Genomic DNA, 15851 nt, shown 5'->3' on the forward strand with positions numbered 1-15851 from the left:
TCTTGTTTGTTCACCTTATTTGACCCTTATCCTGAGCACTTATTGCCTCTCCCAATATGTGGTGGTCGTCTCCTTTAGATACCCCCTCCCCAACTTTTGATGTTGTTACTAGTAAAATATGACATGTATTTTATATATTTGATAGTAATATCTTTGCTAAAAAGCTGCAGGACTGTGCCAACTGAGGTTGAGTTGTCTTAGCATTATATCTGAGCCAAAATGGAGGACGTTGTGATGACGGAGATGGGAATCGCTACTACTGCTTCTGCTACTACTACCATTACTACTACTACTGCTACTACTACTACGACAGCCCTTCTACTGCTGAGGCTACTACTTGAAACCCGTCGCTTCCCAGCCTTCGCCTTTTAAGTGACGAACCCTCAACCCCTGTCTTCCCTGTCCCCTCCTCTCCTCTACCCCTTCCTCGACCCCTCCCTCCCTCCACCCCTCCATCCTCTGCCCTCCCTCCCCTGACTTCCCCTCACTCTCTCTCACCTTTTGCCTTTACCCATGTTGGCACACATCGCTCTCATCGCCTCATTTTTCTTGCACTCTTGCGCACGCTTGGCGTAGACTCTAAACGTAAAGCGTCCACGACCCCCAGGACCCCCAAGCTTCTGTCCCCGCCTATCTCCTCCTCCTGCGCCCGTGTCCCTGGCCCCTCTGATGCCTAGCCCCCGCACCCCCCCCCCCACCCTAACCCCCACCTCCCCTATCCCCCTTCCGCTCTTCTCACACTCGATTACCCATTCATGCTTTTTTTTTTTTTTTTTGCAAACTTCAACATGCATTTTTTCAACACTTCACAGCTCCTCGCCCTCCATCATCATGCCTCACATTCTCGCCACGCTTTTCTTTTAATCAGTAGCTCATGCAGCATAAAGCCACCTTATGCTACCACTATTAGCACCGCCCCCTGACACCGCCCTAGAGTCCTGGCTTCTCTTGCAGTCCTCCCCTCTCCCACCCTTCCTGCTACCCTTCCCTGGCTCCTTGGTTCTAACCAGTTAACTGTCCCCTCTCCCCTCTCTCCCCCCACTCTCCTCCACTCTTCCGTCATTCCTCTCTCCCCTCCGTCTTTCTCTCTTTCTTTCCTTCTCTCCTCTCCTTTCTCTCGCTGTCTCTCTGGCTGTCCCACCCCCGCTCTCGCAGGAGAGTTTGGGGAGGTGTGCCGCGGCCGCCTCAAGCTCCCCGGCCGTCGGGAGATCATCGTGGCCATCAAGACGCTTAAGGTGGGCTACACCGACCGCCAGAGGCGAGACTTCCTGTCTGAGGCGTCCATCATGGGCCAGTTTGACCACCCCAACATCATCCGCCTGGAGGGCGTGGTCACCAAGAGCCGGCCAGTGATGATCGTCACTGAGTTCATGGAGAATGGGGCACTGGACTCTTTCCTGAGGGTGAGAAGAGAGCACAGAAAACACAGGCACACACACACACACAAGCCAACACATGGACACAAGGATAAGATCATAATATTAGATGCTCCTAATAAAACATGTATCTGTGATCTTATCGATAATGCGGCACAATCCAATCCAAATCTCCTTGATCTTGCTATTAGTTATCTCACATTCTTTGCTGCCAAAAAAGGCCCTCTTAAGCTCTGCGGCAGCGGCAGCAGTGGATATCTGACAAACGCTGCATTCAGGCAATTGGTGACATTTACAGAGAGCTCAGTCTCCAATGAATCACCGTCTCTAAGTCACATCAAACATTGTCTGCCAGGGAGAAGGGAGTAAGAACGAGATAGAGAGGAGGGAGGGAGGAAGGGAGGGCAGAAGAGAGATACAAAGGAAAAAAGAGAAAGACGTTACATTGAGAGGAGATGGGAGATGAAAGATGCGGGTAAGAGGCAGAGAGATGATGCAAAGAAATGATGCAAAGAAACATCATTGACAGCAGAGAGGAAGGTAGGACAAATAAAGGCAAAAGGGAGAAAAACATATGCTCCTTTGAACATGCATCCTTGATCTAAAATCCAATTTGTCCTTGTCTTTCTCTCTCTTCTTCTGCCAGCTCAACGACGGGCAGTTCACGGTGATCCAGCTGGTTGGCATGCTGCGTGGCATCGCAGCGGGCATGAAGTACCTGTCAGACATGAACTACGTGCACAGAGACCTAGCTGCCCGTAACATCCTGGTCAACAGCAACCTGGTGTGTAAGGTGTCCGACTTCGGCCTGTCTCGCTTCCTTGAAGACGACCCTACGGACCCCACCTACACCAGCTCACTGGTGAGTGAGGATATTACATGTGTATGTGTGTGTGTGTGTGAGTGTATTCATGTTTGAAGTTGATGTTTAAAGGTGCTACATGTAGCATTTTAACATCAATAAATCATTACCACGTTAATTTTGAGACATTAGTGTAATTACCGTAAACAAACAAGACCATCAGCGAGAAGATTGGCAGCCTCTAACTGGCTTTATAATGTTTTTTTTATACATTATTGTGTGCCACCGGGCCAGATTTAGCATTAAATCTGCTGGATTGCTTTACGGCACAAAAGGGGAAGCGGGCGCTCTTCTTCCAGCACAAATGGAGCTAAAGTGTTTCTGAGTTTCACGCAGATGGTGGAACGAGTGAAAGACCAGTTGAAAGAAAAAAAAATCACTTCCAACATTTTTATCCTCATCAATTAAAAAAAAAAGAAAAAAAGAAAACAAATTCATTGGGAGCGACACCGGGCAGGGGGAGGAGGAGGGGACATCAACAATCTCTTTGTGACAAGAAACACTAGCACTAGCAATACCACTGTTGTGAGCCATAGTAAGCCATGAGCTCATTTGTTTACGGTAATTATACTAAGAAATCACAATTGATATATTAATGTTTGTGTGTGTATCGGTTTCTGTAAATGTGTTGTTAAAGGATAAGCCTGGTGTTTTTTAATGCATTGCTTACCGTCAACAAATCCTATGGAAATAACAAAATCAGCAATGATTTTGTTTTGCCAACAAGTCTCGTCCATGTAGCCGGTTCCAATGCAGCCATGTCCCAGCAGCCATAGAACTCCATTGTATTAAAAAATCTATTAAAAACACGTCAAAGAGCCATGCCGTTGCTCTGGGCGACATATTTCATCATCGCAATGCACCGGGCCGGCCGACTTTTTCCTCAAACAACTTAATAAGCCGGCTGTAAACACTTTGTGATCTCAAGAAAGTAGTTCCGTAGCACCGAAAATAGTCCCCGGCGTAATGAAGAATTTGTTCCCATTTGAATTTGATTTGGTAATAACTACAACAGCCTGACTTTTCATGGTAACAGTTAGCGATTTTTAAAATTGAAACTATGTCTTTGTGAGCTGTATTTCAAGGTTTTTAGCTTACAATTGGAGCCAATGACTTCGTCCCCTACGTGGGAAGTCAGAAATTAACGGGAGTAGACCAAACGCATTGTTGATTTTGTTATTTTCATAGGATTTGTTGACGGTAAGCACTGCATTAAAAAACACCGGCCTTATCCTTCAATCTTGTGTGTACGTGACTGTGTGTGTCTGTGCGTGCGCCCCTGTACTGTGCCTCAGCGTTTCCTCGGACTGTGTTTATCTCACCCTCTCTCTCCCTCTTGTATGTGTGTGACTCTGTGTTCGTGCTCCATCCCCCCCCAGTATTTCACGCTCACCTACTCATTCGCATATCCACAGGGAGGGAAGATCCCCATCCGCTGGACGGCTCCCGAGGCCATCGCCTACAGGAAGTTCACCTCGGCCAGCGACGTGTGGAGCTACGGCATCGTCATGTGGGAAGTGATGTCGTACGGCGAGCGGCCATACTGGGACATGAGCAATCAGGATGTAAGTTGAAATGAAGGGTTTAATTCCAAAATGTTGTGTATCCATTCAGGGGTAAAAACACCTTATGTTCAGTGTTTGGTATTTCAAAATATGCATCCACTGAGATGTTAATAATTTGAAAGCAAAACTCTTTCGCTGAAAAATTCACTAATTCTCTACAGTGAAGTTTTCTGTTAAGCTTTCATTTTGCATGAAAAGGTATCCGATATTTCAAACGGCGGCTGTCTCACTTGGAAATAAAACCGAAATAGTTTCTTGCCTCTTCTGCCCTCACTCTCCAGACTCCAATCCATCTCTCCACTCACAAACCCACAACTCAATCACAACTACCGCTCAGAGCTAATCTTTCTCCGGCCCTTATTCCTATGTATTCCCTCAAGCCTTCCTTCCCCTTTATCTCTGACTCTCCCATCATTTCCCTCAATCATCCCTTTCCTCCTTCCTTTACTTGCTCCCTTCATCGACCCTTCCCTCTCCCTGCGTTGTCCGTCCCTCCTTCTACACCTCTAAATAACACCGTCCTTCTCGTCAGCTAGACGATTGCTGTCCGTTTACCGTACTCGGTGATTGCAGTGATTGTGATTTCCTCCCTTCCCCCCTCGCTCAGGTGATAAACGCCGTGGAGCAGGACTACCGACTGCCCCCGCCGATGGACTGCCCCACAGCGCTGCACCAGCTCATGTTGGATTGCTGGGTGAAGGAGAGGAACCTGCGGCCCAAATTCACCCAGATCGTGGCCACGCTGGATAAGCTGATCCGCAACGCTGCCAGCCTCAAGGTGGTCACCAACAGCACGCAGTCTTCTGGGTAAGTTGTAAAAGTAGGGCATTAGTGGTCTATTACTCCCCAATTCACTTTAAGTTCTGCATTAGTATGCAAGATCTGTCAAGCAAAGATCTAAAGCAAATACAGTAGATAGTTGGTGGAGAGTTTGGGGTAACCCAATTAAACTGTGTATCCTGCAGACACATATCCTCGGTGCTGGCAATTACAGGAATAGTCTGTGACTCTGATGCCATTATTGTTTGTCTCAGTTTCCCTGGAGGTCTTTGTTGAGTTTTATGAGGTGGATTAGTGATCTTCGTAAAGGGTAATGATGTCTTATTATGGATATTGCATAATGAATATTGTGGATATTGTAAAAAGTTAGCGCTAATTGCTTTCTAAACATCTTCTCTTGTTTTCTAAAGTCATATCTTGGAGGATACCCTGTTGGGCTCTGGTGATAGATTACAATAAGAGGTGATTAGCTTATTGAATGAAGTCACTTGACCTTTCAGCTTGAAACCCTGGGAGTATTGACCGAGCCATTTCATTTGTACCTGAGCCAGAGCAACCGCAATAATGCTTTCCACTATGCAAATATTCCTTATCCAAATTGATACGGCGTACGTGAGTCACTGTGACTCAGCTGTAACAATCTCTTAACTCCTATAAAGTGTAGATTTCTTCCCATACAACTCTGGAGTTCTCACAAATGCAGCCTGGGCCATTATGCAAATTTGAATTACCATCGCTCAATAAAGAACCTAAGGCAACTCGCCCACCAACAGGGAGCTCGATCAATGATGTCACATCTACATTTAGCCCGAGCACTGCACTACATTCCTCCACAACCTGTTTCCTGGAAAGAATTTGGAAGATGGAAGGTGCCAGAGTTGGAGCCGGGGGGAGGGGGGTGACCTACCTATCTGTCCCCTCATCAGGGTCTTTCTGTCCTGGGGGAGGGCCGCAGACAATCCTGGGCTGGGCTCTTGGGGGAAGCCAGGGTCTCGGTTGGCCACAGGAGTGACGTTCTTAGAAGATTAAGCTTGCGGTTAATTAGCTCGATTAAGGCGATGCAAAAAAGAGATGGGAGCGCCTTTTAATTAGCCGCTAACGAGATTTTAAACGGGCCAGCAGAGAGGTGGCCTCCTGCCGACAAGCCTAACGAGGGAGGAGTGAGAGATGATGCCGCCGTCCCGCTCGGTGTTGAAGGGTGGCTGGAGGTTAGCTAACACTGTCTGGCTGGGAAGCCTTGTGGCTGTGTGTGTTATGTGCGTGTTACATGTTTGCATCGTGTAGGTGTGTGTAAAGAGCGATAGAGATTTGGTGATGTTGGGCTACTGGCGCCAGTGTTTGATGAAGCATGTCTATGAAGTAGGATATGAGTTTGTTTGTCTTTCTATTCTTGCCTCTCACATTTTCATAAATACACACCCACATTCACACACAGATGGTCTTCAGAAGTGAACCATGTCTGCTCTGCAAGCTTCTTACAAATGCAAAACAGTAACCCAACCCTTTGAGGAAACTGTGACACTCTCCACCATTGACCTTGCATTCAGGCGTTGCCCTGTAGCTGTCTCACTAGCTAGCTCGCCGACTGGGTTCATAACAGCCTACGCCGTTACCCAGCGTTCCTGCTGTGTTTCTCCCTGTGGCTCCCATGAAGCCAGCAACGCTCTGGACTGTTTTGAAGCTAACTTCAGAGAAGGGGGACTAACAATGCTCCATTAAGAGAAGCCAGCGTCTGGGGTTAATGACGTCCTGAGGCCTTGGGCTCCGAAGCACAGGCCTTATTAAAAATCACTCCATCTACACCACTCAATGGAGCCTCTGTATCACTCTTATTAACTCCCCCTTCTCTCTCTCTCTCTTTTCTCTTTTCCCCCCTTTCTCCCTCTATCCCTCCTTTAATTGTTAATGAATCTAATGCCATCAAAAAGGACGACAGGGATCAACAGAGCAGAGAGGAGGGGAGACAGTGGCGCTCTTTCTCTTCGCTCGCTCCCTCGTCTGTCTCTCCTCCTTCGCCTCCCCTCGGCTCCCGTCTCCCCCTCCGCCTCCTCTCTCTCCCTCTCTCGTTCATCCACTCCACTCCGCTCTGAGTTGTAGTACAGTTTTATTAAAACTCCCAAGGTGGCCTCTCTATCTGCAGCATTGATCAGCAGAGGGGGTTAGGTTCGTGTTCTTCAGAAAGGCCTTGCTACCTGTCGACAGGTGTGTAGGCACCTAAACACACTCAAACACACATGCAGGCAGACACGTTCACACACACACACACACAGATTCATGGACTCATCGCACAAATAAATACACTCATACACACACACACACGCAGACACAAAAAGAAAACTTGCAGGTTCGTGAGTCACCCCCCCACATGTTTTTCCAGCATCCACAGGTTCGTGAGTCACTCCCAACATGCAACCACACACACATCTGAGCCGCATCTGTGTTTACATTCCGCAGATATCTCTCCCCTGTCATGAAGCCTGTTTCGGAAATGTCTTTCCACCTCTGCGGGATTGTGTTGCACGCATCCTTTTGTCTAGCAAACCTCGGATAACATGCCAACAAGATCACACAGACACACACACGCACACACACATTCAAACAGACCGTGAGAACATGTAAATAAAGCAGTCATCACGGCTTTAGCCCATACCCCACCACTTCATCTATGTTCAGACGCGATTTTTTCACATATCCAATACGATTTTTTTTCTGACCAGCAAAAAAACATGGAATCCAATCTTTTCAGACCAGATTTAAACCACCTTTGTAGGTGGTTTAAAATGTGATTCAAATCGCATTCATGAAAATGCAACTCAGTCTGACCACTCGGATTGGATTTCAAGTGTTTTTGTTTTCCCACCATTCACACGACACATATTTGACGTCAAGAGGCACAGAGAACAACAAACATGCAGGAGAGCCAGCAAGAGAATAGCGGCGCCTCGACAAAGGAAGAGGTTTCGTGCTTCCTCTCACTGCACCGTGACCAGAAAATTGTTGTTGGACAGGAAACGCGCCTTTAGTCAGCATGCACCTGCGTCGTTACTATGACAACTGATGTCGTAATGATTGTATTGTCTAAACCCGCAAGTCCGATCTGGTCACTTGTAAATTACTATGTGCAATCAGCATTAAAGCCCATGAAACGGCATCTTTATTTCCTTGATTTGATGTTGGGGTGGGACATAATGCAGAGGGGGGTCATTCAAAAGTCTAAACCAATTGAATATCAGGAGAGAAATGCAGTTTTATTTGATGGGAGGGCTGGAGGGGCGGGATTGTCCAAAAATCTGTGATGATTTTATTGGTTGGAATTTATATTTACGCCGACTAGTGCAGCATGAGGTCACCATTAACCATTAACACTGTTTTCCTGGAAGTGAAAGTAATGGGAGTTCATTTCATGGGGACTTTACAGATGAGGTTTTGAAAAACAAATCTGATTTGCCTGCTGTCTGAACGCAGCGTCACACACACACACACACACACACACACACACACACACACACTCCTCCTCCCCAGCTGTAGCGCCAGCATCCGCCAGCCGAGCCTCCAGCCAGTCTCTCCACAGCGACAAAGGTGGTCGCCTCCCCGCCCCACCCCCCCACCCCACACTCTTCCCTCTCTGTCTCTCTCTTGGCTCGGGCTCTGCGACTCCCTACAGGTGGAGGAGAGGAGAGGAGAGGGGGGAGGAGAGGAGGAGAGATGGAGAGATGGAGAGGTGGCGCTCGGGGGGCGTTTGGGGGTGAGGTTGGCCAGCAGAGGTGGTGGAGTGACGACCTTAACCCTCTCTCTCTCTCTTTCTCTCTCCCCCTCTCCCAATTCCCCCCCCCCCCCTCCATGTAGGGTGTCCCAGCCCCTGCTTGACCGCTGTGTGCCGGACTATACCACTTTCACCACTGTGGGGGACTGGCTGGACGCCATCAAGATGAGCCGTTACCGTGACAACTTCGTCAACGCCGGATTTGCTTCCTTCGACCTGGTGGCCCAGATGACAGCAGAGTGAGTGGAGAGGGAGCCGATTCGGCTAAATCAGGCCTAAAGTGATGGACTGGGGCGAGGGAGGGAGTCAAATTAGCATGCTTCACATTGACCTTGGGGGAATAAAAATAGTCTCATGGCTAAAATTAAACAGCTTGAGATGTGAATAAGTGGGCACAGTGGAGGCTCAGGCATCAAGGGAATAACAAAAATGAAGTAATATGAAATATTATATTTTACTGTACTGGTACATCTTCAAGAAATTTACAAAGTACGTTAGTTGTGCCCTAAGTTTGTAGAAGTACCATGCTTTTTACTGTTATGTGTACCACTACTTAAGTAAATACTGTATTGCATATTACAAGGACTAAAATTAAAAACCTGAGAGTTTCAGCTTTGGCAGTGCATTACTGCTGATGCAACTTGCCAAGAGACACGAGAAAGATTATGCAGAAACTCAAGATGAGAAAACACAAAATCCTCCAAGCTCTTCCTGTAATTAGGTGTGTAATTGACCAATCAGGATAGGTTTGTTGCAAACTGGGGAGGATTAGGTAATCCAGAAGGGACCAATAACAATCGGCCACTTTGGAAATGAACAAATCCGATTCATACTGTACAAATACTCACTTTTAACAGGGAGCTTTATTTCAGTATGCTGTACCCCAAACAATGCCCTCCAGTTGACCGTGACAACTTACAAACCTCCTTGTGTGTTTACAAACAGGAAATGATGTAATGGAAGTCATGGAAATTGGAGGCCAGTGATGATCAAATAAATGAATTAGTATAATAATGATGAATAAATCATCCTCATTAGCCGCATAATAGGCAATGGAGGTGGAGGTAATTTGTTTCAATTTGGCCAGGCTGACAGGTGTGGTGTACTGTGGCTCTCTGTTGCCCTTAATGGCCAGTAATTCCTCTAATGGCGCCCATTTATTATCATTTCATCCTCCGTCGCTGCGCTGATGGGGATGGCGAAAGGTGGAAAAAAACACCATTTATTTGTGTGAAATTGCAGTGATGCACCCCTATTTGGCTGGTGCGTGAGAGGAGAGGATGAATGGGCGGTGTGGATGTGTGTGTGTGTGTGTGTGTGTGTGTGTGTGTGTGTGTTTGTGTGCGTTTGTTCACACGTGTACAGCTCTGTATGCACACGTTTGTATTCAAATAGATCGGTCCACAAAGACGTTGAGACAAGCAGAGGGCATGGTGTCTATGAGTAATATTAGATTATGTGTGTGTATGTGTGCATGTGTGTGTGTGTGTGCGTGTGTGTGAACGGAGAGGACGCAGACAGTGGCAGAGCCCCGGTGGTCAGCTAATCGCTCCCCCAGACGCCGGCCGCGGTTCTCTCTCTTTCCCCAGCTATCGGCTGGGGAAAACAAACAGGCGAGCGGAAAGGAGAGGTCCTGGTGATATTATTCCACCGTGTTAAACCAACACGGCCATGACGATTAGATTACGCCGTCCGACTAACGACGGCCACAGCAGGTGCTCTCTCCCAGGCCTTTTTAACAGTTTAGTGATGTCAACCGTACGTCAACATTTTCACATTTCTCCCCGCCACGTCCTCAATCCGAGGTTAAGGCCCTCCGCTCGCTCTTGGGATGACACTACAGCTGGCGGTTGAGACAATAAACGTCTGAGTGCTTGGCCATCATACTGATTTACGCTTCCCAATCCCATTTGCCGTCTTATTTCCATGGATATTTTTTATGCGGCAGTGGCCAATTGAAAGCTGATTCACTGACACGCAGGCCCATTCTAAGTCTGAATGACAGATTACCGACTGGGTAATCCGTCTAATATCTGACAAAAACTACTTAACACATGTTTTTTTCTGAGTTCCTGCCTCACTGGCGGACTGGTGTGGAGTCTGTGAAGTGTGCCAGCTGCCTAACAGTAGCTAGGTTTGCTCTTTTAATCATTAACCATCGCATTATGACTCCCTTCCGCTCGCCCACCTGCCAGGCGATGGAAGTATGTTGCATTAAGGCTGAGATTCGGTGCAGTTGGATGAGTGTCACAGTTTTGTTGACATGGCCTCAGGAAGCCATTTTATGGGTGATTGCAAAGATGCTCACCTGTCCCAGCTCCTACCCGCCGGTGGTGACTGTGTTTACTTGCGTGTGAAAGTGAAATTTGCACTTCAGCTTCTGTCCGACGCGATGTTTATCTACTTTTATTTTTTTTTTTTATGACTGAGCCACCTGTTCTTATTTTCTTCTCCTTTTTTTTTCAGAGACCTGCTTCGGATAGGGGTGACGTTGGCCGGACACCAGAAGAAGATCCTCGGCAGCATTCAGGACATGAGACTACAGATGAACCAAACACTCCCTGTCCAGGTCTGAGAGACGGGACGAAGCAGACCAGCCGACGGACAGCCGGACAGGAAAAGGGGGGAGGAACTGTGCCAGAGAGAGAGCCAATGGGAAACCCTAGCTGCCTGACCCATCTCTGCCAATTAGACGCTATGAAACTGGCTTGCAGTGCCTCTGACTAGTTTATTTTTTTCCTTTTTTTCCCCCCCTACCACTTCCATTTTCCTGTTCCTGTGTTTTGTGTTATTCGTCATTGTTTCTTTTTCCATCCAACGAGACATTAATCAGGATTCTTTCGTGTATTTTTGAAAAAGGAGGAAGAGTGAACCCCCTTATATCCCATGCGTGCCTCACCGGCTCTGGTGTGGGTTGACGTTTGCATGCGTGCGTGTTTTTGTGAGGTTGGCCAGGACCTTAGCCCCGTTTCCCCAAATGTGAGTCTCTGATCCTCACGCGAGAGCCCTTCTCCCCGACCCTCCACCCGACCATGACAGAAAAGCCCCTCGACGGACACTTAATACGTAGTAAAGAACGAACACCCAGGTTTTAAAAAACAAGAAAAAGTGAACGAGCGTTCACACCAAAAATAGAAGTGTTTTGGACACAGAGGAAATAGAGGAGAAAATCTTTCCCCTGCTAGAAGTTGTTTTACTGTGCGCGTGTGTGTTTTTATTCCCCATCTTCATATTGAAGGTGCGTTATCTAAAAGGGCACTTGGCGGAGAAGGGTGAGGAAGTGGAAGAGGAAATATGATGGGCTGGGGTCAAAGGTCAAGAAGATCAGAGGTCAAGGGGTCAAATGAGAGCAGCTGAAGCTTCTGGACACTTGTTTGGCTGCTGAGTCCCCTGCAGGTCACCTGATGACCTCGTTACCACCTGAGGCCACTCAGGATAGTTTCATAGCTTGGGATCATCTGCTCATCAACTGTGTTTTCTACGCATAAAAAAATGTTGTTCTTTTTTGTTTGTCCACCCACCGTTTTGATCTTCTTTTGTTTTCATACACTTTTTTTTTTGGGAGATTTGTGTTTTCAAAATGGCCGGTCAAACCCAAGTACCCCTACTGGACGCTTCATGTGATTTAGGGGAAACAAGGACTGTGGCAACACAATACAGAGACCACTTGGCCTTTTGTGTGCATTTTTTTGTGTGTGTGTGTGTGTGTGTGTGTGTATATGTGTGAGAGAGAGATAGAGAGAGCGAGAGAGTGTGTTTGTGTGTGTGGTTTAGTGTTCATGCGTGAATGTGCGAGTGTATCAAGTTGCACACAAATATACTGTACAATACAGCTTCTGCTATCTGCCACCGTGGAGAATTAACGCATGAACTGAACCATGACAAGGAGCAATTATATCTGAAACAATTACGCTATATTCTGTGGACAACTGTTAAACGTTCTTTTTTTATTGAATCCAAAAAAATGAACTTTGGATATATATATATGCATCGTACAGAAACTGAGAGCAAACCATGAGAGACACCTTACTTTCTTCTTACTATTATCCGGATTTAGAAATAATCAAAAATTCTTTAATTTCTTGACATCCCACCCTATGTATTTATTTGTATTCCCCCCCAACCTGACGGACTAGAGGCCATGTGGGACTGTGGACTTGGAACAATCAGGAGGAAGAGAGACCCCAAGAGGATTCAGCAAATGAATTGATGATTATTAAAAAAAAAAGAAAAACACAAGAAATTGCATATAAATTGGATATTGTATTTTTGTTGTTGTTCTAAACAGCCTGTACATGTTTTGTAACAAAAATAAGATAAATAACACAAAAGAAAAATGGTGTTTTGACAAAACGGGAAAGTGTTGTTGTGAAATGTTTGATTCTGAGTGAAATGAGCAGAGAGCAAGGGATGAAGAGGAGCGAGAAAGAAGGAGAAAGACGGGAGGTAGAGAGGAAGAGATGAAAAGTATGAATGTTAAACTGACTTGCTGGAATCAGACCTAATCGACACACCGCCCTCTCGCTCTCTGTGCATTTGAGTCTGTCTGAGTGGGTGCGTTAGAGCTAGTGTGTATTTTCAGATATGATTTGATATGACCTCCTTAACTGGATCTTTAGCTTCCCCCAATCCATTCTCAACATAAAGAGGAGTTTATCGTGAAGCCCTGTGCGGTTAGTGATCGTCTTCCAGGCACCTTTGATCAACAAAAACTTTCTACAAACCCCTTAAAGGCATCTCAGTGGTTTCATCAAACATCTAAAAACTTCTCCTAGTTTTTAATTTACTCATTTACAATACTTCCAGAGCAACAGGATCCACCCAACTCATCTTATACCTGCAGGAATTTAGAAAGAGTAGTTATGAAGCAGGTTTAGAGATGGAGCTGTGTTCGACTTCTCAGCCTACCTGCCAATCATCAGACTAGACCCTGAGACGGAGCTCCATCACAGGACCTATGGCTTGCCTCTCTGCAACGGGATCCCTGTCAGAGATCCCGGAGCTGTCGGGGAGAGAAGCCCATTGGTCCTTGTCTGTCAGGTCGATTAGTGCGGCGGCCAATCTGCCGCTGCGAGGATAGGAGCGCGCATCAGCGCAGACATACGGCGGGCCGACCTATCATTATCTCTCTTCATTTCCTGTCCGGCCTGCAATCATCCTATCTCAGCCCGGGCCGCTGCCTGATTAGTACAGTGCGGGATCAACAGCCTTGGCGTGCAGACAGCCAAAATCTGCAGGCCCCTCATCCTAAATGATAGCAGCTGCATCACCTAGACCGTACTATTGGCGCTTCTCACAGAGGGGTGTTTGGAGGCGGTGGATTAAGGGATGGAGCCGTACCATTAGTCCCATCTCCCAGACAGTCTCCGTATTGTTTGGGTCGGAGTTGATCAATGCAATATGTGAATATTATTAGTTAGGTGTGTAATGATAGCGTGATGTTAGCGTGTGTGCATTACGTCTTGCCATATTACTCTTGTCAGCCTCTTTTGAACCCCTCCGAAAGCCATTGAGGATATTATGCAAAACAACCATGTGTTCCCTATTTTATATCGTTTCATCTTATTCCGCAAACAGACGTTTTCAGTACTGCTAGTCCCCTCTGTGTAAAGGGCTTACTAACCTGAAACAGTTGTAGTACACAATCAAGTAGTAATATCAACAATTATGTTCTCAAACTGCGCAGGAAGTAAGTCTCAAAACCTTGGATGGTTTTCATCAAAGTATCAGTTTGGATTTCTGATGCAGCGGCTCAGAGTGAGCAGCGCCGGTACCGCCGGTGCTATTTTTACATGATGAGAAAGTGTTGAAAATGCTTCTTAGACGAGCATACATTTTTGCTTCACATCATTCTGCAGAATCATTTTGTTTCTCTCCAAAGCAAAACAGCATTTTCAGAGGGAAAGAGTGACAGAGTCCACGTTTGGAGATGAGACGAGAGAAGAAAGAAATGAATGCAATCAGAAGCTCACTCTTTACTGAAAAGTCTCCCGGCAAAAATATTCCTCCCTCTTCCTCCACTCAACTCAATCACTCAATCAGCCAGCCCCCACTATTACAAACTCACATGTGGCACCAAACAAGACACAGTTGATGAGTGTAAAAGAAAAAGGAGAGGAGGGAGGGGGCATAAGGGGCTAAACACAATCAGATGGCAGACATGCCCACTCATGAAAAATGGCAGCGCTTTGGAGCTTGCATGAACTATTGATGAGGTGCACATGGTGCGCCGGGGTCTGGCGTTGTGTTCGCCGAAGCCGACCGACCGTGAGTGATGAGCTCAACTGCCGCCGATGCGCATCTTAAAATGATTAAACTGCCATCACGTCAACTGCGAACAAAAATCTTTGGGTGGATTTTTCACACATTCTGGGAGTGTTGCTTCACACTTAACCGTCCGCAGTTCTTCAGAGAGGAAAAGAAACTCTTCTTCTTGTGTCGTGCGTTCATCCTACTGACCGGCTTCTCTGCTCAATGCTTGACATTAAGATGGATTCTTATGTTTGTATGTGTGTGTGAGAGAGAGCGTGGATATAAAAAAAACAAAAAAAAAACAAGTATTGCCATTTTTATACAGAAACACTTTGATCAGCAGAGTCTAGGCTTTGTCAGATGCGGTTATCTCTGTGTGTGCCAACAGGATTCAAACTATCCTGACATTCCCTCCACCTTCCCTTCCCTACTTTACATCCCAAAACCCAGCCATCCATCCATCAGACCCCCCTCCACCACAACCCTTCCCTTAACACTTTCTTTTCTTCATCCCTCTGTTTTAAATAAATATATACAGTGCATTCTTTTCTTTTTCTTTTTCTTTTAACAAGCTCACTTTACACCTCTGTCTTTTTGGTCACTTTTGAAAACCCCCCTTAATGAAAAGAAGTGAGATGTTTTAAAGAGTATTGTACATGTATAGTGAGGTGGGGGGGAAATAAACGGAAGAAAGAAGCGCTGAGAAATGCAATTGTTAATTCCTCTTTGAAAAGCATTGAGATGTATTTAATGGTGCAGACATACACAACAAATTACTAAAAAAAAAAAATGATGATGCATTCTTGTAGAAATATTTTTAAAAGACCCTTTTGCAATTAAATTATTTAAGAAATGTGACCCAATCTCCTGTCTGAGTCTTTGTGTGGTGTTTTGGATTCATGTGGACTTACTTAAACTGTTCTTACACACAGTTCAGTCATGAGGTACCGTGCCAATTCATCAACAAACACATGTTCTTCAGTCTAGTCAAGTAATTGCCCAAGACAAACATATTCGATTTCACTGCTTATCATTTATGGCCGTCTTGCACTCCCATAATCATTGTCAGAACTTCCTACAGTTTTCCAGCAGTTTTCACAATAACATGTCTTGGTTGATAAAGTGGCAACACAGCCTCAATTCCAGATAATGATCTGCTTCAAATAAACACACCACACTCCCAGGTTTAACTCTGCCCAATTATGTTAATGTGCTGTGTATACCTAAGCAGGAATTCAAGGCTTTGTTCGTTT

The 15851-nt window shown here is 46.1% G+C and overlaps 1 protein-coding gene across 6 annotated transcripts in view; it reads left to right on the forward strand.

The window, feature by feature from the left end:
- Positions 1 to 15445, forward strand: part of LOC139645491 (ephrin type-B receptor 3-like) — a 34170-nt gene extending 18725 nt beyond the window's left edge. For all 6 annotated transcript variants that reach the window (XM_071521210.1, XM_071521211.1, XM_071521212.1 and 3 more), the window contains 6 exons: positions 1156 to 1403; positions 2023 to 2238; positions 3654 to 3803; positions 4411 to 4610; positions 8430 to 8585; positions 10813 to 15445. In XM_071521210.1, the coding sequence (XP_071377311.1) occupies positions 1156 to 1403; positions 2023 to 2238; positions 3654 to 3803; positions 4411 to 4610; positions 8430 to 8585; positions 10813 to 10921 (1079 nt within the window). In that variant the 3' untranslated portion in view covers positions 10922 to 15445. The remainder of the gene's footprint in view (positions 1 to 1155; positions 1404 to 2022; positions 2239 to 3653; positions 3804 to 4410; positions 4611 to 8429; positions 8586 to 10812) is intronic.
- The last annotated feature ends 406 nt before the right edge of the window (positions 15446 to 15851 follow it).

This window comes from Centroberyx affinis, unplaced genomic scaffold, assembly GCF_046629955.1.
Source record: "Centroberyx affinis isolate AG114_WGS23_722 - 3 ecotype Tasmania unplaced genomic scaffold, CSIRO-AGI_Caff_v1 ptg000874l_1, whole genome shotgun sequence".
Taxonomy (NCBI): Eukaryota; Metazoa; Chordata; class Actinopteri; order Beryciformes; family Berycidae; genus Centroberyx; species Centroberyx affinis.